This window comes from Engystomops pustulosus, chromosome 2, assembly GCF_040894005.1.
Source record: "Engystomops pustulosus chromosome 2, aEngPut4.maternal, whole genome shotgun sequence".
Lineage (NCBI taxonomy): Eukaryota > Metazoa > Chordata > Amphibia > Anura > Leptodactylidae > Engystomops > Engystomops pustulosus.
Genome location: NC_092412.1, coordinates 14,362,255 through 14,389,949, shown reverse-complemented (window position 1 = coordinate 14,389,949; position 27,695 = coordinate 14,362,255). Strand labels below are relative to the sequence as shown.

The following is a 27,695-nucleotide window of genomic DNA, read 5'->3' as shown; positions in this document are numbered from 1 at the left end:
ATATAAGTATCTGGATTTGTACATATTTTAGAGGAAATTTTGAATGTTAATTGCCAAATGCATCGCCTGGTTGTCTGCTTTCAAAATTCTATAGGTTTTATGGCGCCTTTACTTTTTATTCTGTTTTATTGATATATTTTGCAGGTTGTGACTGTCTAAAAATGTCTAGCTGAAAAGCAGATATCTAGTTATTACAGTTTTAGTGATATTATGTGGATTTATTCATGTGAACATATCAATAGGGCACATTTGTGAACTCTACAAATGTCCATGTATTACATTTAGGAGATGTGAAGGTAAATATTTTCTGTTTGGATCAAATTTTTTGCCATCAAAGTCAAATTTTAAGTATTTTTAATAAAATGTTTCAATTTGAATCAAAATTGCATGAAGGCGCCTATGTCTATAAAATCTTTGATGCAATTTTGAAAATGGGGCAAGTGTCTGCTTTCAGAAAATATCGGTCCCCCTCCCCAAATTTTTTGGAGTGTGGGAGGAAACCGGAGGACCCGGAGGAAACCCACGCAGACACAGAGAGAACATACAAAATCTTTGCAGATGTTGACCAGCGCTGCAAGGCTGTAGTGCTAATCACGGAGCCACCATGCTGCCCATAAATCTCCCTATCATCTATCTATCTCCTATAAAATTCTCCCATATTACAGTTTGTTTTACCATACTAAAGGAGCCTCTTGCTGACTGTGACTGGTCATAAAATAGTTTTATTTTTGTTTTGCCCAGGGCCCCACTTTGTCTAGAACCGGCCCTGGTTGCATATCCAAAAAACAATATATAATTGGTTTAGCCGCTCGTCTAACAACACAATTTGCATTTTTATTCCTACATTGAATCACATAAAATTGAGACAAAAAGCAAATAACACAGCAATTTTTTTGTGTTTTCCAGTCCCCAGAATATACAAAAATCAAAACCATTGATAAATGTGTCCCATTGTTCATGATGATTGCCCCGAGCACTTTCTCATGTCTCTAAGCTTTGGCTGCAGACATCAGCAGAAGTCATTTTATGGATGGAGTCCAACAATCGATCTCCGAACCGGCCACATTTCTTACACTATAAACATTAGCATTTCTTCTCCACCGCATGTTTTTTCTGGTGTTCAACAAAACCTTTTTTACTGCTGAAACCTTTTCCACATTCAGTACATGAAAATCGCTTCTCTCCCGTGTGAATTCTCTGATGTTGAATAAGAACCGATTTGTAACTAAAACATTTTCCACATTCAGTACAAGAAAATGGCTTCTCTCCTGTGTGGGTTCTCTGATGGTCAATCAGATCTGATTTGTGAGAATAAGATTTTCCGCATTCAGTACACGAAAATGGCTTCTCCCCACTGTGAGTTCTCTGATGTTGAATAAGACCAGTTCTATTCACAAAACGTTTTTCACATTCAGTACATGCAAATGGCTTCTCCCCCGTGTGAGTTCTCTGGTGATCTTTAAGACTAGTTCTATTTGCTAAACATTTTCCACATTCAGCACATGCATATGGCTTCTCTCCTGTGTGGGTTCTCTGATGGTCAACAAGATCCGATTTGTGTCGAAAACATTTTCCACATTCAGTGCATGAAAATGGCTTCTCTGCTTTGTGAATTCTTTGATGTCTAGCAAGACTTTTTTTATTGACAAAACTTTTTCCACATTCAGTACATGAAAATGGCTTCTCTCCTGTGTGAGTTCTCTGATGGTCAACAAGATCCGCTTTGTAACGAAAACATTTTTCACATTCAGTGCATAAAAATGGCTTCTCTCCAGTGTGAAATCTTTGATGTTTAACAAGATCTGATTTATGCTTAAAACATTTCTCACATTCAGTGCATGAAAATGGTTTCTCCCCTGTGTGACTTCTCTGATGTCTATAAAGTTTTCCTTTTCCAATAAAACATTTTCCACATTCAGGACATGGAAATGGCTTCTCCCCTGTGTGAGTTTTCTGATGTACAGAAAGCTTTCCTTTATCACTAAAACATTTTCCACATTCAGGACAAGAAAATGGCTTCTCCCCTGTGTGAATTCTTTGATGTATCTTAAGAACTGATTTGTTCACAAAACTTTTCCCACATTCAGGACATGAAAATGGCTTCTCTCCTGTGTGAGTTCTCTGATGGTCAATCAGATCTGATTTGTGAGAAAAACATTTTTCGCATTCAGTACACGAAAACGGCTTATCCCCACTATGATTTCTCTGATGTGTAATAAGATTTGCTTTCTGATTAAAACATTTTCCACATTCAATGCATGAAAACGGTTTCACCCCTGTGTGAGTTCTCTGATGTATAGAAAGCTTTCCTTTTTCCTTAAAACATTTTCCACATTCAGTGCATGAAAATGGCTTCTCCCCTGTGTGAGTTCTCTGATGTAAAGAAAGCTCCCCTTTACTGCTAAAACATTTTCCACATTCAGTACATGAAAATGGCTTCTCCCCGATGTGAATTAAATTATGTCTAATAAGATGTGATTTCTGACTAAAACATTTCTCACATTCCGTACATGAAAATGGCTTCTCTCCTGTGTGAGTTCTCTCATGCGTAGAAAGTTTTCCTTTATCCCTAAAACATTTTCCACATTCCGGACATGAAAATGGCTTCTCTCCTGTGTGAGTTCGCTGATGTAAAGAAAGCTCTCCTTTTCTCCTAAAACATTTTCCACATTCAGGACATGAAAATGGCTTCTTAATCTTCACATGTTGGTCAAGACTTGTTAACCGCTTCTCACGTGGAAACTTCCTCTTATCTCCATGATTTCCCTCCTCTGTGGAAAGATGTGACTGATTATTTTCTTCACCACAAGGAGATGAGGGGGGACGTCCACGGGAACCTCTTGTACTTTCATCTCCTAAAAAATATCATCAATAAATGAATATCAAAGGATTTCTTTTCACCAGTTACAAGCAGAAGTAAAGCAACGTGTCAGTAACATACTGCCGGCTATGGAGAAACCAGATAACCAAATACTAAACAGAAGTCATCTGATCCTTAGAAACCGGATTCTTCTACTTCCAGGACATAAGAGGATTGTGTAACCAGAGATTCCCATCTCACCCTAGAGCCTAACAGTCCTAGAAAATGGCTGAAATAAGTGGAGGAAGTCGCGTTCAGCCTCATATACAGGACACCTGTACTATAACATAACATCTCACACTCGAGCTGTTCTTATAGTCCTATAAATCAGGAAAAACAGGAATTTGTGGCCATACACATATATAGGAAAAACGGAACTATAACACAGCCACCATCCAGATAAAAGGCCACTATCAGTGTTGAGTGAACCCAATCCCCATATTTGGGTTAATACCAAGCATAGCACGTTCGGAACCCATGAGCCGAACATTCAGCCAGACATTCAGGTTTTAGGGGGCGAGAAACCACGGCGAGCAGTCAATCAGCCAGCTTCCACAGTCTCGTCCATACTGACCACGGCTGTGATTAGGCAGGCGGAAATATGACTTTGGCGTATAAGATCAGGGTCACATGTACCGGCCCCATTACATCCAGGAGACAGAGCAAAGGAAAGGCTGCAGAGGGACAGTGAGGGAAATAATAAAGCTAAAATAATTTCACAATTTCCCTTTGGAGGGCAGATAGGGAGAGAAGGCTGTTAGGAATGGATGGAAACAATTGCCCTTTTCAGGGCATTTTGCAGAAGTGTGATAGTGAGGTACCCTTACTACAGCGAACATGAAACAAAGAAAAATTAGATATGTACAAGGGACAAAAATGATTTTATTAGGTCAAACAATGATCTAAAAACCAAGAAAAAACTGGACATAACCTTCTCTCAGAGTGTAATACAATTGTATATATACAGCAGTGTAACCATTAAGCTCCAAAGAACACTAAATATGTGATGATACGTACTGAAAAAAAACAAAATAATCTAGTGGATATTATAATAGATGGTTATACAAAGCAAATAAAGTGCAATAAGAACACGGGTTCCGCCTGGTGTACAGGGGACCCTGAGGCCTGTATACCAGTCATAACAGGTGGGGTTTCTTCCTTCCCTCTCAGACTGGTTGTACTTATCCATTTTATCACTGTAATGTAACCAAATATCATGCTCTTATTGTACTTTATTTACTTTGTATTAATTATATATATATATTTATGTATCTATTTATCTGCTCCACTAGATTATTTTGGTCTTTTAGTACATCACGTGTATAGGGGCTTATTTACTAAGGGTTTTCGGGGATTGCACGGCTGTGACAGGTATTTAACAGGTGTCTGCGCTGGGATTGTGTTGCATGCAATTGATTTTTGGTGCAGCTGCGCTGGCTTTTGTGCGACATAGATCGAGGGGCCGGCCATTGGACGATCCGACTGATTCAGACTGAGCGTGGGATGTAAATTTAGAATTGTGTCGCAAGACAATGCACTTACATGCACCAGGAAGAAGATGGTGAACTCCGGCAGACCTGAGCGGGGAAGCGACACATGCAGGATATCGGGCGCACGATCTTAGTGCGACACAGGGCATTGTCGTCGGGGGAACTCGCTGGACCAGGTAAGTAAATGTGCCCCATTGTGTTCTTTGGAGCTTTATGGTTACACTGCTGTATATATACATTTGTATTACACTCAGAGAGGGTTTCTGAATTATTATGTACAGTTTGTTTATGGCTTTTTAGATGTTTTAATCATTAACCAGCTGTGACAACTGATGGACATCGGGCGCACAACCTTAGTGAATCGCCGGAAGACCCGAATCCTCGTCGGAGAACGCGCTGTGGATCGCGACGGGTAAGTAAATCTGCCCCATAGTGTTGCAAGATTCCCAAGAAATTGTGTTGTAGGATGAGGATGTGGATGGCGGACCATGAGAAGATGATGAAATCCAACTGCGAGGGAAGATGCCAGGGACAATAATGAAGTCCCAGACCCAAAATGGCGACAGTGATAGTTCGAACAAAGAGGTGGTGGCCAAGAGACACAGGCAGCAAGCAGAAGATGCGAAAATGGTGGCAAGACGCATCAGTCATCATGTTACCATACTACTACTACTACTACTTCCCAGCATGCCAAGGGACCAAGCACACAAAGGCCAGCCAATGTGGTGCCCTCAGCCCAGAAGACAAAGCATGTGTCATTTGCAAACTGTTCTACCAGTTCATAAAGTGCAGCCACAGCCTCAACAATCTGAGGACCTCGTGTATGACCAGGCACCTACAAAGTAAACATGAGCTGCAGGGGATGAGACAACAAAAAAAGCCTGGGAACACCCACTGCTGCTTTGGTTCGGTTTAACCTCTACCACTGACTTCAAAGTGACAAGACCACCTGTCTCCACACAAAGAGACAATGTCACACTGCCACCAACATCACCAATCCTGTCCAGAATCTGACTATAGTCAGAAGATTTATGGTCGGATCCAGGGACAACCAAAAAATCCCATCCGATCACCTACCTAACCCCCAAGTAATGGAGAGAAAGCAGAGTTTTGGGCCTTCTCATGCACAAGCTGTGGTCCTGAATAGAAGAAAGTCCAAATTGCTGTTACCATTATGGTTGTGGGAACCTCCAACTTTAAAGATCTTATGACGACGGCTGTCCCACAGTATGTTATTCTAAGCTGCCACTACGTTTCTTGGTAGACCATACCTGCCAAGCAACACCAGGTTGTGGAATAATCTGTTGTGCGTTGCACAATGCCATTAGTCCCAAAGTGCTCCTGACACATGGATAAGTAACCATGGGCCCACTGGGTTAAAGTTAAAGTAAGGAAAAGTTATACAATTTTTAATTCACAGATAATTCTGTCTTTTGGGCATCATTGTTACGGTATGTTATCTGTACAGGGTTTTATCCCATCTTACACCTCACTTGTGATAGCAAGAAATCCTCGAAAAGCCAGAAATAGTGATAATAACAACGAGGAGGAGAGAAGTTTTGGGATTTCATTCAGTTGTTCCATTTATGAATCTCCAGTCACTATATCTCCAGCCTCAAATGTCTGAGGAGAGGAAACATCCAATAATATCCCTCAGAGCCTCATAGTAACACAACATGTGGGTACAGACGGATGTGACTGGAGGAGGAGACCAGAGACAGATGAGCCGGTGTCTATGTCATCTCCATCTCCTCCCCTGGATGTGACCTCTCCCTGCAATGTATAAGGGAAGAATAACCCACAAGATACATGAAAGGCTCTTACCCTCCTCTGTCACTGATGAGGGGATTTCCTCTCCGCTCCTCCTTCCACCACAACTTTCCTGGAAAGATCCCACATGAGGGACATGAGAAAACAAGCAAATGGGGAAAAAGGAGTTAACATTCATCTGAGTATTTTACGAACCAATGTTACTGCAGAAATCAATACAATCTGATCCTAAGAAGGAGCCTGCGCCCATAGACACCAGGGATTAGATTATTCAATATTGCTCTGAACTGGAAGCTCCACGTAGAAGATTCTCTTTAGCACAATCTTTAATAAAACTAGAAACCATTTGTTTGCCCAAACCACCAGAGTAACCATCAACAACATCCAATGGATCCTCCACCCAAAGCTGCTGGAGAAGGTTAGTAGAAAGTTTAATTATATAAATCTACATATAAATGTATATATGATTTACAGGAATCTCAGCTCTATCTACCTGATGATCATGCGGGACGCTCTCCTCTGGATCATCTTGAGAATTTTCAGGACTGGCACATCTCTCTGGAGGATTTCTCTGATTGGATCCATCTATAGGAAATATAAACAGTGACTAAATACATTGGGGCAGATTTACTTACCTGCCCCGTTGCGATCCCTGAGGTGCATTGTCCAATGAGGATTCGGAGTTGCCGCGATTCACTAAGATCGTGCATCCAATTTCCTGCATGTGTCGCTTCCTCACTCAGGTCTGCCTGAGTTCATCATCTCCTTCCCGGTGCATGTAAGGGCATGGCTTGCGATAGAATTTTGAATGTTAAATCCCGCGACTGCCCCCCGATTTCTGTCGCATGAAAGCTGGCGCCGATGTCCCAAAATCCGATCGCGTGTGCCAAAAACCCCTTCTAAATGCGGCGCACATAGGAAATCGTCGGGTGTTCAGACGATAGTGCGGACCGAGGACCCTTCGTAAATCAGCTCCATTGTCTATATGTGATGATGAGATGATGGAGGTGTCTAGGTGACCTCACACCTGCTCTGTCCTCTATAATCAGGAAGGTCTCCGCTTACCTGGTGATGTGAGGGGCTGGTGGTCCTCCATCATGATGTCCTTGTACAGGTCCTTGTGTCCTTCTATATACTCCCACTCCTCCATGGAGAAATAGACAGTGACGTCCTGACACCTTATAGGAACCTGACACACACAATGACACAGTCATCACCCAGACCCCTCCCTTGTGTTATTGTACAATGTCCCAGCATTCCCGGCAGCGCTCACCTCTCCGCTCAGCAGCTCAGTGATCCTGGAGGTAAGTTCTAGGATCTTCTGCTCATGTATCAGTGAATGAGGTGGAGGCTCGATGATGGGGCTCTGGGTCCATCCTCCTGGCACACGGGGGGTCACACACTCACCAGACGACTTCTTCACTACTGTGTAATCCTGTGTATGGGGAGACACTGATCACTACATAGATCCTAAGAATCCTTCACCTCTCCAGTCATTTCCCGCTGTTATTCCTAGAGATAAGAACCGTGTCCTGGGAGACTCTCACCTCTCCGGTTATCAAGGAGATGATCTGCAGGGCGAGGTCTAGGATCCTTCTATGCATATGGTCTCTATTCTGGACCATCATCCTTCAATAAAACTTCTGTCTGTGCAGCTTCTGTATCTAAAGAATCTGAGGGAAAATGAAGAGGACAGAAGATAAATTCCATTTGAAACAATAACTTACACATAGTCAGACTGGACAATGATGGACTGGTGAATTCACCAAGGGGACTCAGCACCTGGTGCTATGACAGGGGCTTCTGCCCAATACCATCTATGTCTTTAAGACTCAGGTGCCACTGACAATATGCAACACCCCTGCCAATGTGCAAGCCAGAGGAGTAGTTGCGAATAAGCCCCTTGTACCATTCAGTACACATAGAGGTAATTGTGCAGCGGTAGATACTGCCTAGACAGGCACAGGTTAATTCTGGTTAATGTTTATCATCCAATATCATCAGGTGAGCCACCATCTGACCAGAGGGAGTAACAAAACCCCTGGACAGGAAGAGACAAGCTCTCTTAGGCCAGAGCCTTGCAACTGAGTACGAGGTCTTGAGTTAGAGAAACTTCTTAGAGCTCAAGCTCTTGGGACCCAACTCCTGACTGAGGAGCATCTAGATCATCTACAGAGCACATAGTGAGAGATACTGTGTCAGTCCACCATCAGGGCTGATACTCAACCAATCCAGGACAAAGCTGCAGCTTCCAGCATTGGACACAGCTACATCCCAGCCTGCATCTGCAACCAGGCTGGTGACCAAACTCCTGAGGTTCACTCTCCAAGATCACTCCCAGTAATCTGCCTCTGTACAGAATCGTTTGGCCTGTTGCTGCTGTTGTTTTGAATAAAGAACTGTAAGTTATTTTATGCAACGTTGCCTCCGTCTGGTCCCTGCTATGGCTGTATCACCATCAAGGACGCCCCCATCTCTCATCCAGGGACTCATACTACAGACACTAAGGGGTTGCCCCACTGAGAACCAGTGCATCAGCCTCTCCATCATCTAATTTCTGAGCTCCAGGCCCCAAGAAAAAGGCTAGGCCCGGTGGGGGATGTTACAAATATGTTGACATGGCCTAGGAGCATCCGTGTCGCACAATGCACTTTGACCCAGAAAACATAGCAGTGTAATTATGCATCTTTGCATCCTCTCTGTCTGTCCTGACAACACCGGAGGCTAAGGGGAAACATGAATTTTATGTGCTAGTATTGATGTAAGATGGTCCACTATAAAAGTGGGTGGTGTGTAGTGTAGTACTATGAGAGAACAGGTAGGTAGTATAGTGTAGTACTGTGAGAGAACAGGTAGGTAGTATAGTATAGTAATGTGAGAGAACTGGTAGGTAGTATAGTGTAGTAATGTGAGAGAACTGGTAGGTAGTATAGTGTAGTAATGTGAGAGAACTGGTAGGTAGTATAGTGTAGTAATGTGAGAGAACTGGTAGGTAGTATAGTGTAGTACTGTGAGAGAACAGGTAGGTAGTATAATGTAGTACTGTGAGAGAACAGGTAGGTAGTATAATGTAGTGATGTGAGGGGCTCAGGAGTAGATGTCACTTCCTGACCTGTATCTCTCTTTATGTTTCTCTCCATAGAAGAACAGAAAGAAACATGTCTGACAGACTCAGCAAGTATAACACTGGGGTCACCATGTTATATCATCTGCTGTCACCTCATACACATCACACATCATGTACTAGTGTAACCTCAGCAAGTATAACACTGGGGTCACCATGTTATATCATCTGCTGTCACCTCATACACCTCACACATCATGTACTAGTGTAACATCAGCAAGTATAACACTGGGGTTACCATGTTATATCATCTGCTGTCACCTCATACACATCACACATCATGTACTAGTGTAACCTCAGCAAGTATAACACTGGGGTCACCATGTTATATCATCTGCTGTCACCACATACACCTCACACATCATGTACTAGTGTAACCTCAGCAAGTATAACACTGGGGTTACCATGTTATTTCATCTGCTGTCACCTCATACACCTCACACATCATGTACTAGTGTAACCTCAGCAAGTATAACACTGGGGTCACCATGTTATATCATCTGCTGTCACCTCATACACCTCACACATCATGTACTAGTGTAACCTCAGCAAGTATAACACTGGGGTCACCATGTTATATCATCTGCTGTCACCTCATACACATCACACATCATGTACTAGTGTAACCTCAGCAAGTATAACACTGGGGTCACCATGTTATATCATCTGCTGTCACCTCATACACCTCACACATCATGTACTAGTGTAACATCAGCAAGTATAACACTGGGGTTACCATGTTATATCATCTGCTGTCACCTCATACACATCACACATCATGTACTAGTGTAACCTCAGCAAGTATAACACTGGGGTCACCATGTTATATCATCTGCTGTCACCTCATACACATCACACATCATGTACTAGTGTAACCTCAGCAAGTATAACACTGGGGTTACCATGTTATATCATCTGCTGTCACCTCATACACATCACACATCATGTACTAGTGTAACCTCAGCAAGTATAACACTGGGGTTACCATGTTATATCATCTGCTGTCACCTCATACACATCACACATCATGTACTAGTGTAACCTCAGCAAGTATAACACTGGGGTTACCATGTTATATCATCTGCTGTCACCTCATACACCTCACACATCATGTACTAGTGTAACCTCAGCAAGTATAACACTGGGGTCACCATGTTATATCATCTGCTGTCACCTCATACACATCACACATCATGTACTAGTGTAACCTCAGCAAGTATAACACTGGGGTCACCATGTTGTATCATCTGCTGTCACCTCATACACCTCACACATCATGTACTAGTGTAACCTCAGCAAGTATAACAATGGGGTCACCATGTTATATCATCTGCTGTCACCTCATACACCTCACACATCATGTACTAGTGTAACCTCAGCAAGTATAACACTGGGGTCACCATGTTATATCATCTGCTGTCACCTCATACACATCACACATCATGTACTAGTGTAACCTCAGCAAGTATAACACTGGGGTCACCATGTTATATCATCTGCTGTCACCTCATACACCTCACACATCATGTACTAGTGTAACCTCAGCAAGTATAACAATGGGGTCACCATGTTATATCATCTGCTGTCACCTCATACACCTCACACATCATGTACTAGTGTAACCTCAGCAAGTATAACACTGGGGTCACCATGTTATATCATCTGCTGTTACCACATACACATCACACATCATGTACTAGTGTAACCTCAGCAAGTATAACACTGGGGTCACCATGTTATATCATCTGCTGTCACCTCATACACATCACACATCATGTACTAGTGTAACCTCAGCAAGTATAACACTGGGGTCACCATGTTATATCATCTGCTGTCACCTCATACACCTCACACATCATGTACTAGTGTAACCTCAGCAAGTATAACACTGGGGTCACCATGTTATATCATCTGCTGTCACCTCATACACCTCACACATCATGTACTAGTGTAACCTCAGCAAGTATAACACTGGGGTCACCATGTTATATCATCTGCTGTCACCTCATACACCTCACACATCATGTACTAGTGTAACCTCAGCAAGTATAACACTGGGGTTACCATGTTATATCATCTGCTGTCACCTCATACACCTCACACATCATGTACTAGTGTAACCTCAGCAAGTATAACACTGGGGTCACCATGTTATATCATCTGCTGTCACCTCATACACCTCACACATCATGTACTAGTGTAACCTCAGCAAGTATAACACTGGGGTCACCATGTTATATCATCTGCTGTCACCTCATACACATCACACATCATGTACTAGTGTAACCTCAGCAAGTATAACACTGGGGTCACCATGTTATATCATCTGCTGTTACCACATACACATCACACATCATGTACTAGTGTAACCTCAGCAAGTATAACAATGGGGTCACCATGTTATATCATCTGCTGTCACCTCATACACATCACACATCATGTACTAGTGTAACCTCAGCAAGTATAACACTGGGGTCACCATGTTATATCATCTGCTGTCACCTCATACACATCACACATCATGTACTAGTGTAACCTCAGCAAGTATAACACTGGGGTTACCATGTTATATCATCTGCTGTCACCTCATACACCTCACACATCATGTACTAGTGTAACCTCAGCAAGTATAACACTGGGGTTACCATGTTATATCATCTGCCGTCACCACATACACATCACACATCATGTACTAGTGTAACCTCAGCAAGTATAACACTGGGGTCCCCATGTTATATCATCTGCTGTCACCTCATACACATCACACATCATGTACTAGTGTAACCTCAGCAAGTATAACACTGGGGTCATCATGTTATATCATCTGCCGTCACCTCATACACATCATGTACTAGTGAACACTGGGGTCACCATGTTATATCACTCTGCTGTCACCTCATACACCTCACACGCCATGTACCAGGGTAGACTCAGCTTACACATCATATATGAGAGGAATTTTACCTCAGGAATTAAAAATTACCACAGGAGATCATGACTCCATGTCTCCTCATGTACCCGCTCTCATCTATGTTACAAATGGCAGCTCTGGCTGTGATATGACTGGTAATTAGAGATGAGCGAGCACTAAAATCTCGGGTGCTCGTTATTTGGTACAAACTTTTCCCGATGCTCGAGTGCTCGTACCGAATAATGCTCGTACCGAATTAAAGTCAAGAGACCCAAGCATTTTTTCACTAACACAACACATTAAAAGAACAGTAAATAATAACACATTCCACGTGTTTCCAGATGTTTTCATTTTAAGAATACATTAAAAAACCACTATTCTTCACTTTACAAGTGTTCGCGCGTGTCTCCCGCTAAGTTCAGTTCATGTCTTTCACCTGGTCAATTGACAAAACTGCACCTAAAACCACCTCAAAGCTGATAGCGATGCAGTTTTAACACCTGTCCAACTGCTCGTTAACACTTAATTTCTAATCAGCCAATCACATGGCGGCAACTCAGTGCATTTAGGCATGTAGACATGGTCAAGACAATCTCCTGCAGTTCAAACCGAGCGTCAGTATGGGGAAGAAAGGTGATTTGAGGCCTTTGAACGTGGCATGGTTGTTGGTGCCAGAAGGGCTGGTCTGAGTATTTCAGAAACTGCTGATCTGCTGGGATTTTCACGCACAACTATCTCTAGGGTTTACAGAGAATGGTCCGAAAAAGAAAAAACATCATTGATGCCAGAGGTCAGAGGAGAATGGGCAGACTGGTTCGAGCTGATAGAAAGGCAACAGTGACTCAAATCGCCACCCGTTACAACCAAGGTAGGCAGAAGAGCATCTCTGAGTGCACAGTACGTCCAACTTTGAGGCAGATGGGCTACAGCAGCAGAAGACCACACCGGGTGCCACTCCTTTCAGCTAAGAACAGGAAACTGAGGCTACAATTTGCACAAGCTCATCGAAATTGGACAGTAGAAGATTGGAAAAACGTTGCCTGGTCTGATGAGTCTCGATTTCTGCTGCGACATTCGGATGGTAGGGTCAGAATTTGGCGTCAACAACATGAAAGCATGGATCCATCCTGCCTTGTATCAACGGTTCAGGCTGGTGGTGGTGTCATGGTGTGGGGAATATTTTCTTGGCACTCTTTGGGCCCCTTGGTACCAATTGAGCATCGTTGCAACGCCACAGCCTACCTGAGTATTGTTGCTGACCATGTCCATCTCTTTATGACCACAATGTACCCAACATCTGATGGCTACTTTCAGCAGGATAATGCGCCATGTCATAAAGCTGGAATGATCTCAGACTGGTTTCTTGAACATGACAATGAGGTCACTGTACTCAAATGGCCTCCACAGTCACCAGATCTCAATCCAACCCGTTACTAGCATGTTGTACCTAATAAAGTGGCCGGTGAGTGTAGATTAGTAAAATAGACCTGTTCAGCAAGGCGAAGGGCAGAGTTTTAGGTTTTGAGAATACATTTGAAGACATTTTGAAGAAAGTCTGCACATGTGCACGTGTTTTCTCCACAGATTTTTGGCAATCCTGGAGCACTACCGAAGGAAATGGATTTTGTCGGTGTGCCAAGGTTGCCTGCGTCTGTGTTAAATATTTCGGATTGAGTGGTGACATCTTATCTAGGGCGCTTCTGACAGTGTGATTATAATCATTAGTAGCCAGTTTTGGGCAGATAAAAGAGGAGATGGGGACTGAAGATTCTAACAAAGTTTTCTGTGAGTATCTATTGCACGTGGGTTCCGGTATGAGCGATGGGTGGAAGGATTCTGAGAAGGTGAAGGATTATTGAAAGTAAAAGAAAGGAAATTATGGTCTGAAAGTGGAAAGTAAGGATTGGTAAAATTAGATATTGAAGAAAGTCAGAAGAAGACCAAGTCTAGGATGTTTCCCTCATTATGAGAGGGAGAATCAGAGAGTTGTGAAAGACCTAGAGAAGTATTTAGTGCTAAGAGCTGAGAGGCAGGAGGGGAAACAGAATGTTAATAGGGATTTTAAAGTCTCCCATGATAATGGTTGGAATCTCACGGGATAGAAAATGAGGGAGCATATAACTGCAGCATACTTGGCAGAGTATTATAGCTGCAATGTATAACTGCAGCATACTTGTCAGAATTTTATACTGCAGTGTATAACTGCAGCATACTTGTCAGAATATTAGACTCAGCAGAATATTATGCTATGCAGACAATCTAAGAATGCAAGCATTCTATGCTATCACTAAATTTATACTCAGAGAAGACAATCAGAAACAATGAGACCAGGACCTCATTTAGCTTGTAAAACAATTAATCTAGGAGACTTTAAACATATGGATTAAGTTATAAACAGAGAAAACTAAACTCATTGAGGGGCATAAATGAACATTAAATCAGGTAGGACAGAAAAGGGCCGATACAAAGGTAATTATATACCATCGCAAAGGCTGTGAATGAACTGAAAGTCAGTATAGATGGGTGAAAGATGCATTCAGCAATCAGAGATATATGCCATAGCAGAGGCTGTGTACAACAATTATTGCTAAACTAATTAATCTACTGACCATCCCCTCAAAAACGGAATGATCTCAATGTGGGGTCTAAACCTCCCCATTCCCAGTACACAGCTCTAAAACCATCTGATGACACATGGAAGCACTTCCTATCAAAAAGTTCACACAAAACAACCTCCCTACACCACAAACATATAAGCACCAGATTCCTGGAATCTCACATTGAGGGAATGAATCTTTCATTGTGGTTTAAGATAAGATAATCCTACAGATAGTCCCACAGTGGGGCAATCCCCAAAGTTAGAGCAGCAGAGAGAGTACACTACAAACAATGACAGAATAATAATATTAGGGATAAATGAACAAAAAAAAAGTGATAAAAAAGGGTTCAATTCTATTCAAGATTTAATGCAGTGTATATGGGTAATCACTTTGGTGAAGCACTGTGTGTATGCTCACTTTGAGGGATGGCCCTACATGTGTTACAATGCAAGCACTTTTTTTTAATTTGTGGGGTAATTGTTAATGTAATAATTGATTATATGGGATAATGGATATGTTTTAGTGACTTCCGAGGTGGGGGGGCACTTCTCTAAACTTTGTCCTGATGAAAGGCAGAAAGATGAAAGACTTATCTACAAGTACGTTTTTAGTTGTTTGCTTTTACCATAATAATCTTTATCTGTGGTCTCAAAGTCCACCGTTGGATAATTCCATCTGAGCAAGTTATAAAGTAATCAACATGTATTTCTAAATATAACATGGAGTCAAAGATCTATCATGTAAGCCACAAGCCATATGCTATTGGAAAATGACAAACACTGTGTCCCCCACTTTTATATATACAGGGTGGACCATCTATAGGGATACAACTAAATAAAATGTAAATGCTTGGTGATATCAACTTCCTGTTTGTGGCACATTAGTATATGGGAGGGGGAAAAACTTTGGGTGTTGACCATGGCGGCCATTTTGAATACAATAGGAAGAGGTTAACGTAACACATCGAACCTACTGAGAATTTTGCAAGAAAAACAAATAATAAATAATTTGATTCTTCCATGAGGTGTTTGCAAGTTTATGACCACTTAAAAAATGTGTTCAAAGTGCTGCCCATTGTGTTGGATTGTCAATGCAAGCCTCTTCTCACACACTGATAGCAACAACGCAGAAGAAATGCTAGCACTGGCTTCCAGTATCCGTTCTTTCAGATGCTGCACACCTCTTATCTTCACAACAGAGACGATTGCCTTCAGATGTCTCCAAAAGTTCGGGAAGTAAGAGTTCTCCTTACGGAGATTGCCAATTAAGGCCACCATGTAGGCGTGTGGAGTCTTATAGCCATGGATGCTCCACTAGGGGGATTCTGGGAAAATATGCAAAGTTTTCCAGGATGTGATAAGGAATACCACACCTCATTAGCTACTTTTAAAGTCAGCTCCCTTGACATCAAGCATGACCTACAAGAGGCCTTATGACATTATGCAGGATTAAAACCAAACCAGCATATCTATTGCAGAGGGAACAGACTCCCTACTGTAGACAGAGCTGTTTTGACCTGGTTGGGTCTCCTCAGTACAGTGCAGGAAACTGGTTTGGCTGGGTGAGAGGCTTGTGACTAGGGTCAGGAAGTGAGAGTTTTCCTTACGGAGACTGCCAATTAAAGCATTTCTGGAGCTCAGCCACAGGGATATTAGGCTTCTTCTTAAAGGGGTTTTCCCATTTTGGTAAATTAATGTTATTGTTTGTATTATAAAAAGTTATCCGATTTTCCAATATACTTTCTGTATCAATTCCTCACGGTTTTCTAGATCTCTGCTTGCTGTCCTTCTATAGGTAGCTTCTATGTTTACTACCAGTGGACAGAAATCTGACACAGGTGATAGGACAGGGGCCTCTTGTATATTTTTAATGTAATATATAAAAAAGGGATATTCATAGGAATATCCCATAACTATAACTTCTTACATATAATTTGGGTCACAGACCTTCAAGCTGCTAAGGATTCAAACGCGAGGTGCAAATATCAGTCCAAGACAGAAAACAATGGAAGCAACTCTCCGAACCCGGAAAGCTCCCAGCTACACCCCTTGTGTCAACATAAGGGGATTAATGACTCAATAAGCCCCTAAAAAGTAAACTAACATCTTTTCAGCGAGATTAGTTCAGTACATACTTTTGTATGAGTGATGTTATTCGCTTCCTCTGATTTGTATAAAGGACAACTACCTGTTCTATAAATTTTATGCTTTTTGCCCAGGCGAGTCTGTGTTGATTGCATCGCGCTTGCGGGTGCCAAGAACTATTCAAGAATGAGGCTCCATCCAATATTATCACTGCACTGGACGATTAAAACCGGACCCCACGTATATTATCACAACACAAAATACAACATAAAAGATGTTTTAAAAATACATGAGGTTAGATATGCAACCAACGTCCGGTGTTTCTGTTACGCCTCATTCACACGACCATAGGGGGGGCGTTTGTGCGGCCGTTCATGCGGCCGTACAGACGTCCCCCATAGACGGCAATGCCGCACAGACCGATGCGTTGCTGCACACACGTGACACCATGCCGCTCAGTACACGGGGAAAAGATAGGACATGTGCGGCGTCGGCCATGGATCTCTATGGAGAGGGGAGGAGTCACCCCTCCTCCTCTCCATTGCGCCAGACGTATGCCTGCCCAGCGTAAGCCATGTGGTCATATGTCAGTGTGAATGCGCCCTTACACTCTGTGTATCTAGTGCACCGGGCCAAAAGTGAAGAAAACGTAGCACAAATCAAAAGTATGCGACTACATAAAGTCACCTAATGGGGGAAGGGGGGGGGCTATTATGCCCCGACGCCAGAATTTTGAAAAGTCCACAAATGTGTGCATTTCACAAGCCACAAAGAACAGATGCGCTGTACGTTATTTCTGTCCCGTGTGTTATCGGTGTGATAATAAAGACTGCCGGAAGTGTAAAATCTGTCAGGAATAGGCCATGCTCCGTAATGTGCGCACCAGAAAATATCAGCTCACCAACCGGGTGCATGTACCGAAGGAACAGACCTCCCTATGTCCCATGATAATAGATAAACAACACCTCAGAAGAAAGGTCGGCACTCCAACTTTTTTACAAAGTCGTCAACCAGCTTTATTCGTCACACAGAGAGCATTGAAAGAAGTAGATAGCAAGCAATCTGCCGCGCTTCATAAAAGCGGCGGATTTCTCGCTATGTACTGCTGTCTATATGACGAATAAAGCTGGATGGCGATTTTGTGTTTTGGTGATTTCAGCGTTAATACTATATCATTTTAAAGGGGTTTTCCCACCAAACAAGTTAGGCCCTATCCATAGGGTAGGGTCTAACTTGCTGATCGGTGGGGGTCTCAGTAATGTAAGCCCTCTAACTAAAAAGCATCTCTCTAAATTATAATTAGTATAATTATTTCAGAAGCGCCTCAGATTGCTTGCTATGTATTGCTTTTACTGTCTATGTGACGAATAAAGCTGGATGCCGATTTTGCAAAGACGTTGGAGTGCCGACTTTTCTTCTGAGGTGTTTTTCATCTATAATTTGCGTCCCGGACAGTGGGCTCAAACATGGTGGGCTCCAAGAGACTGCTGAATCTAACAGCAGATGCCATGTTTTTCTGATCCACCCTTAGGCTACATGCACAGAACGTGCCATATTATGGGATGAAATCAACAGTCCTGTAGACCATTGTTTGCGTCCCCTGTGCCGTCAGCGGGTCACATTTGCTGATGACAGGACTGAAGGACTGGAGGAGCTCGTAGACCTGATTGGGGACGTGTGATACGTGTAAATACAGCTGGTACACATACATATTACACATAAATGTGAATGACCCCTCCTTTATGTTCTATACTCAGGGGCCCTTATATAAATAGGAGCCCTGGCCAGTAAATACAGGCCGGAATTTTTCTACACACATAAAAATATACAGATATACACATCACACATACACACCACAGATCAGCAATTACACACATACAATAGTCAGATTAAACACACTTACGAAGCTTACACAGTTACTGAAGCAGTTTTTGATAAAGAGACTCACAGACTCTGCACACGGGATGTGATTGAGGAGGCTGAGAGGTTACAGCGTCTGCACACACCCTTCCCCACCTATGTCCCGTAAGCAGACACCCTCCCCCACCTATGTCCCAAATGCAGACACCCTCCTCCACCTATGTCCCGACAAGTCACGCAGCTCTGACTGTGAATAGTAGCTGGGGGGGGGGATGTAAAATGGAGCAGAGGCAGAGATGGGACTCTGACCAAGGACTCTGCACACAGCAGTGGATGTATTCATGCACCCTGCTCATGACATCTCATAGCTGACAATGGCTTCTCTCTCCAGGACCAAGAAGCAACATGCACTGACAGCTCCTAAGGAATAGGGGGCGTCATAGTAAGGGCAATGATTTATTTCCTGATCATAATTGCGCCATCCTCCCCACCTCAAGACAGCAGAGGGGGCTGTCCCGACCCTGGTCTCCAGTAGTTTCACAATTATACACTCACCGGCCACTTTATTAGGTACACCATGCTAGTAACGGGTTGGACCCCCTTTTGCCTTCAGAACTGCCTCAATTCTTCGTGGCATAGATACAACAAGGTGCTGGAAGCTCCTCAGAGATTTTGGTCCATATTGACATGATGGCATCACACAGTTGCCGCAGATTTGTCGGCTGCACATCCATGATGCGAATCTCCCGTTCCACCACATCCCAAAGATGCTCTATTGGATTGAGATCTGGTGACTGTGGAGGCCATTTGAGTCCAGTGACCTCATTGTCATGTTCAAGAAACCAGTCTGAGATGATTCCAGCTTTATGACATGGCGCATTATCCTGCTGAAAGTAGCCATCAGATGTTACAGGGTACATTGTGGTCATAAAGGGATGGACATGGTCAGCAACAATACTCAGGTAGGCTGTGGCGTTGTACCAAGGGGCCCAAAGAGTGCCAAGAAAATATTCCCCACACCATGACACCACCACCACCAGCCTGAACCGCTGATACAAGGCAGGATGGATCCATGCTTTCATGTTGTTGACGCCAAATTCTGACCCTACCATCCGAATGTCGCAGCAGAAATCGAGACTCATCAGACCAGGCAACGTTTTTCCAATCTTCTACTGTCCAATTTCGATGAGCTTGTGCAAATTGTAGCCTCAGTTTCCTGTTCTTAGCTGAAAGGAGTGGCACCCGGTGTGGTCTTCTGCTGCTGTAGCCCATCTGCCTCAAAGTTCGACGTACTGTGCGTTCAGAGATGCTCTTCTGCCTACCTTGGTTGTAACGGGTGGCGATTTGAGTCACTGTTGCCTTTCTATCAGCTCGAACCAGTCTGCCCATTCTCCTCTGACCTCTGGCATCAACAAGGCATTTCCGCCCACAGAACTGCCGCTCACTGGATGTTTTTTCTTTTTCGGTCCATTCTCTGTAAACCCTAGAGATGGTTGTGAAAATCCCAGTAGATCAGCAGTTTCTGAAATACTCAGACCAGCCCTTCTGGCACCAACAACCATGCCATGTTCAAAGGCCTCAAATCACCTTTCTTCCCAATACTGATGCTCGGTTTGTACTGCAGGAGATTGTCTTGACCATGTCTACATGCCTGAATGCACTGAGTTGCCGCCATGTGATTGGCTGATTAGAAATTAAGTGTTAACGAGCAGTTGGACAGGTGTACCTAATAAAATGGCCGGTGAGTGTATATTACAATCCCTGGTGCAGCTGGAACCACTGCCTGGGAGGGAAACGGTTAACATATCAATTGTCTGTAACTAATGATATGATGTGTTCTAATTGTAAAGCAAACTGGAAGCTGATTGGAGAGTGCTGCCACCTGACCACCTGCTAGAGACCTGCCAGGGTGTAGGCCCGTCCTCTGGTCGCAATACCAGGCACCGTGACCACAGCGTACAACAGCGTGCCCAAGACCGCATAAGCCGGCCACTCTGGTATTCTGGGCCCCGGCTGTCTACAACCCCCAAAAAAAGTCCAGACCCCGGTGGAAAATGTTACACATGGTTAGTAGAGTATTTTTGTACAAGTCTCCTACTCACTAGTGAGTGCAAGGGGCTTGTATTTGGAGTTTCCTCAGATAATATCTCATAAATGTAGCCATGCTGTCCATTAGAAACGATATGGCTTCCTCTGATACGACCACCTCACATTTTGGCAGCAGTGGCCAGACAGGCGCTATTGAGCTCTGCCTGACCACCTGGCTTCAGCGTTCATTACCACAGGACGGCTGTGGGTCATACAGGAACTCCCGGAAATTTCATATACAAAAACCTTTTGTTTCTTTGTGCAATCCCTCCAGCAGAGGTGGCCGTATCCCAGGACACAGTCTTGTGTCTAAGGGAACATATGACTACATTTTTGAGAAATTATCTTCACACAGGTACATTTTTATTAATGACATCTAATTGAAGAAATGTTTACATATGGCAGATTAATGAATCTGGATGGGAATGCCCAGACGAGAGGAGAATACCCCTTTAAGGCTTCAAATAGCCCCCTCAGTGGTGTTAGAGGACCTGTCACCAAATTTTTCACCAAAACAGCTAGTGACAGCTCCCCCTGTACCACGCCTACTTTCTTACCATTCAGTACTTTATGTCATGTGACCAGGGTGATGTCATCTAAGATTCTTTAACACCCCTAATATTTGCACCCAATTTTTATATCTAAAATATAAAAATGGACTTGTACTTTTCCCTATCCCCCATGGAGGCATGCTGTGATTTCATGTGATCAGTGTAGATCTAAATGTATTTCAGATAATAGAAGAAAGTTGATTTTATGGGAATGTGAGGGAAACAATTTTAAGAGTGTCAGTTAGGTAATAGGGCTCTATGGGAACCTGTCACTTGACAGTGCCCCCACAGTAGCAAACTATATCAATGGTGCCTCCAGTCCCCTAAAAATACTCATTACGGTATATTATCTCCTTTATAACAACTATGTCCCACACTGTGCTCTGAAACAATTCTGTATATAGTAAAGTATCTCCTGTATAACAACTATGTCCCACACTGTGCTCTGAAACAGCACTGTATATAGTATAGTATCTCCTGTATAACAACTATGTCCCACACTGTGCTCTGAAACAATTCTGTATATAGTAAAGTATCTCCTGTATAACAACTATGTCCCACACTGTGCTCTGAAACAGCACTGTATATAGTATAGTATCTCCTGTATAACAACTATGTCCCACACTGTGCTCTGAAACAGCACTGTATATAGTATAGTATCTCCTGTATAACAACTATGTCCCACACTGTGCTCTGAAACAACACTGTATATAGTATAGTATCTCCTGTATAACAACTATGTCCCACACTGTGCTCTGAAACAACACTGTATATAGTATAGTATCTCCTGTATAACAACTATGCCCCACACTGTGCTCTGAAACAACACTGTATATAGTATAGTATCTCCTCCATAACAACTATGCCCCACACTGTGCTCTGAAACAACACTGTATATAGTATAGTATCTCCTGTATAACAACTATGTCCCACACTGTGCTCTGAAACAACACTGTATATAGTATAGTATCTCCTGTATAACAACTATGTCCCACACTGTGCTCTGATACAGCACTGTATACAGTATAGTATCTCCTGTATAACAACTATGCCCCACACTGTGCTCTGAAACAGCACTGTATATAGTATAGTATCTCCTGTATAACACTATGTCCCACACTGTGCTCTGAAACAATACTGTATATAGTATAGTATCTCCTGTATAACAACTATGCCCCACACTGTTCTCTGATACAACACTGTATATAGTATAGTATCTCCTGCAAAACAACTATGTCCCACACTGTGCTCTGAGACAACACTGTATATAGTATAGTATCTCCTGCATAACAACTATGCCCCACACTGTGCTCTGAAACAACACTGTATATAGTATAGTATCTCCTGTATAACAACTATGTCCCACACTGTGCTCTGAAACAACACTGTATATAGTATAGTATCTCCTGTATAACAACTATGTCCCACACTGTGCTCTGAAACAACACTGTATATAGTATAGTATCTCCTGTATAACAACTATGTCCCACACTGTGCTCTGAGACAACACTGTATATAGTATAGTATCTCCTACATAACAACTATGTCCCACACTGTGCTGTTAAAAAATACTGTATATAGTATAGTATCTCCTGTATAACAACTATGTCCCACACTGTGCTCTGAAACAATACTGTATATAGTATAGTATCTCCTGTATAACAACTTTGTCCCACACTGTGCTCTGAGACAACACTGTATATAGTATAGTATCTCCTACATAACAACTATGTCCCACACTGTGCTGTTAAAAAATACTGTATATAGTATAGTATCTCCTGTATAACAACTATGTCCCACACTGTGCTCTGAAACAATACTGTATATAGTATAGTATCTCCTGTACAACAACTATGTCCCACACTGTGCTCTGATACAACACTGTATATAGTATAGTATCTCCTGTATAACAACTATGTCCCACACTGTGCTCTGAGACAACACTGTATATAGTATAGTATCTCCTGCATAACAACTATGCCCCACACTGTGCTCTGAAACAATACTGTATATAGTATAGTATCTCCTGCATGACAACTATTTCCCACACTGTGCTCTGAAACAACACTGTATATAGTATAGTATCTCCTACATAACAACTATGTCCCACACTGTGCTCTGAAACAACACTGTATATAGTATAGTATCTCCTGTATAACAACTATGTCCCACACTGTGCTCTGAAACAACACTGTATATAGTATAGTATCTCCTGTATAACAACTATGTCCCACACTGTGCTCTGAAACAACACTGTATATAGTATAGTATCTCCTGTATAACAACTATGTCCCACACTGTGCTCTGAGACAACACTGTATATAGTATAGTATCTCCTACATAACAACTATGTCCCACACTGTGCTGTTAAAAAATACTGTATATAGTATAGTATCTCCTGTATAACAACTATGTCCCACACTGTGCTCTGAAACAATACTGTATATAGTATAGTATCTCCTGTATAACAACTATGTCCCACACTGTGCTCTGATACAACACTGTATATAGTATAGTATCTCCTGTATAACAACTATGTCCCACACTGTGCTCTGAAACAACACTGTATATAGTATAGTATCTCCTACATAACAACTATGTCCCACACTGTGCTCTGAAACAACACTGTATATAGTATAGTATCTCCTGTACAACAACTATGTCCCACACTGTGCTCTGAAACAACACTGTATATAGTATAGTATCTCCTACATAACAACTATGTCCCACACTGTGCTCTGAAACAACACTGTATATAGTATAGTATCTCCTGTATAACAACTATGTCCCACACTGTGCTCTGAAACAATTCTGTATATAGTAAAGTATCTCCTGTATAACAACTATGTCCCACACTGTGCTCTGAAACAGCACTGTATATAGTATAGTATCTCCTGTATAACAACTATGTCCCACACTGTGCTCTGAAACAGCACTGTATATAGTATAGTATCTCCTGTATAACAACTATGTCCCACACTGTGCTCTGAAACAACACTGTATATAGTATAGTATCTCCTGTATAACAACTATGTCCCACACTGTGCTCTGAAACAACACTGTATATAGTATAGTATCTCCTGTATAACAACTATGCCCCACACTGTGCTCTGAAACAACACTGTATATAGTATAGTATCTCCTCCATAACAACTATGCCCCACACTGTGCTCTGAAACAACACTGTATATAGTATAGTATCTCCTGTATAACAACTATGTCCCACACTGTGCTCTGAAACAACACTGTATATAGTATAGTATCTCCTGTATAACAACTATGTCCCACACTGTGCTCTGATACAGCACTGTATACAGTATAGTATCTCCTGTATAACAACTATGCCCCACACTGTGCTCTGAAACAGCACTGTATATAGTATAGTATCTCCTGTATAACACTATGTCCCACACTGTGCTCTGAAACAATACTGTATATAGTATAGTATCTCCTGTATAACAACTATGCCCCACACTGTTCTCTGATACAACACTGTATATAGTATAGTATCTCCTGCAAAACAACTATGTCCCACACTGTGCTCTGAGACAACACTGTATATAGTATAGTATCTCCTGCATAACAACTATGCCCCACACTGTGCTCTGAAACAACACTGTATATAGTATAGTATCTCCTGTATAACAACTATGTCCCACACTGTGCTCTGAAACAACACTGTATATAGTATAGTATCTCCTGTATAACAACTATGTCCCACACTGTGCTCTGAAACAACACTGTATATAGTATAGTATCTCCTGTATAACAACTATGTCCCACACTGTGCTCTGAGACAACACTGTATATAGTATAGTATCTCCTACATAACAACTATGTCCCACACTGTGCTGTTAAAAAATACTGTATATAGTATAGTATCTCCTGTATAACAACTATGTCCCACACTGTGCTCTGAAACAATACTGTATATAGTATAGTATCTCCTGTATAACAACTTTGTCCCACACTGTGCTCTGAGACAACACTGTATATAGTATAGTATCTCCTACATAACAACTATGTCCCACACTGTGCTGTTAAAAAATACTGTATATAGTATAGTATCTCCTGTATAACAACTATGTCCCACACTGTGCTCTGAAACAATACTGTATATAGTATAGTATCTCCTGTACAACAACTATGTCCCACACTGTGCTCTGATACAACACTGTATATAGTATAGTATCTCCTGTATAACAACTATGTCCCACACTGTGCTCTGAGACAACACTGTATATAGTATAGTATCTCCTGCATAACAACTATGCCCCACACTGTGCTCTGAAACAATACTGTATATAGTATAGTATCTCCTGCATGACAACTATTTCCCACACTGTGCTCTGAAACAACACTGTATATAGTATAGTATCTCCTACATAACAACTATGTCCCACACTGTGCTCTGAAACAACACTGTATATAGTATAGTATCTCCTGTATAACAACTATGTCCCACACTGTGCTCTGAAACAACACTGTATATAGTATAGTATCTCCTGTATAACAACTATGTCCCACACTGTGCTCTGAAACAACACTGTATATAGTATAGTATCTCCTGTATAACAACTATGTCCCACACTGTGCTCTGAGACAACACTGTATATAGTATAGTATCTCCTACATAACAACTATGTCCCACACTGTGCTGTTAAAAAATACTGTATATAGTATAGTATCTCCTGTATAACAACTATGTCCCACACTGTGCTCTGAAACAATACTGTATATAGTATAGTATCTCCTGTATAACAACTATGTCCCACACTGTGCTCTGATACAACACTGTATATAGTATAGTATCTCCTGTATAACAACTATGTCCCACACTGTGCTCTGAAACAACACTGTATATAGTATAGTATCTCCTACATAACAACTATGTCCCACACTGTGCTCTGAAACAACACTGTATATAGTATAGTATCTCCTGTACAACAACTATGTCCCACACTGTGCTCTGAAACAACACTGTATATAGTATAGTATCTCCTACATAACAACTATGTCCCACACTGTGCTCTGAAACAACACTGTATATAGTATAGTATCTCCTGTATAACAACTATGTCCCACACTGTGCTCTGAAACAACACTGTATATAGTATACTATCTCCTACATAACAACTATGTCCCACACTGTTCTCTGATACAGCACTGTATATAGTATAGTATCTCCTACATAACAACTATGTCCCACACTGTTCTCTGATACAGCACTGTATATAGTATAGTATCTCCTGTATAACAACTATGTCCCACACTGTGCTGTTAAAAAATACTGTATATAGTATAGTATATCCTGTATTACAACTATGTCCCACACTGTGCTCTGAAACAATACTGTATATAGTATAGTATCTCCTGTATAACAACTATGTCCCACACTGTGCTCTGATACAGCACTGTATATAGTATAGTATCTCCTGTATAACAACTATGTCCCACACTGTGCTCTGAAACAATACTGTATATAGTATAGTATCTCCTGTATAACAACTATGTCCCACACTGTGCTCTGATACAACACTGTATATAGTATAGTATCTCCTGTATAACAACTATGTCCCACACTGTGCTCTGAAACAACACTGTATATAGTATAGTATCTCCTACATAACAACTATGTCCCACACTGTGCTCTGAAACAACACTGTATATAGTATAGTATCTCCTGTACAACAACTATGTCCCACACTGTGCTCTGAAACAACACTGTATATAGTATAGTATCTCCTACATAACAACTATGTCCCACACTGTGCTCTGAAACAACACTGTATATAGTATAGTATCTCCTGTATAACAACTATGTCCCACACTGTGCTCTGAAACAACACTGTATATAGTATACTATCTCCTACATAACAACTATGTCCCACACTGTTCTCTGATACAGCACTGTATATAGTATAGTATCTCCTACATAACAACTATGTCCCACACTGTTCTCTGATACAGCACTGTATATAGTATAGTATATCCTGTATTACAACTATGTCCCACACTGTGCTCTGAAACAATACTGTATATAGTATAGTATCTCCTGTATAACAACTATGTCCCACACTGTGCTCTGATACAGCACTGTATATAGTATAGTATCTCCTGTATAACAACTATGTCCCACACTGTGCTCTGAAACAATACTGTATATAGATCGCACTCCACAACTGACCCTCTTAAAATAATAACACAATACAATAATCATAACGCCCCACAGCAACCAATATAGTAAGAGTGAAGGAACATAAAGACTTACCTTATTCCTGTAGGTACAGTCTCCCCTGATGAAGTGCGCGCAGTGCAGGCAGTAATGTACTCGGCTCTTTGAGGCTTCAGCCAGGA

The 27,695-nt window shown here is 41.9% G+C and overlaps 1 protein-coding gene across 1 annotated transcript; it reads right to left on the bottom strand.

Moving 5' to 3' along the window:
* Positions 1 to 812: 812 nt before the first annotated feature.
* LOC140119795 (uncharacterized) lies at positions 813 to 27,695 on the bottom strand. Its single transcript, XM_072139186.1, is given in 8 exon segments — positions 813 to 1,256; positions 1,258 to 2,855; positions 6,175 to 6,232; positions 6,614 to 6,705; positions 7,186 to 7,309; positions 7,394 to 7,555; positions 7,668 to 7,793; positions 27,610 to 27,695. Coding segments are annotated over 7 exon segments (2,352 nt in total). The 5' UTR covers positions 7,749 to 7,793; positions 27,610 to 27,695; the 3' UTR covers positions 813 to 1,019.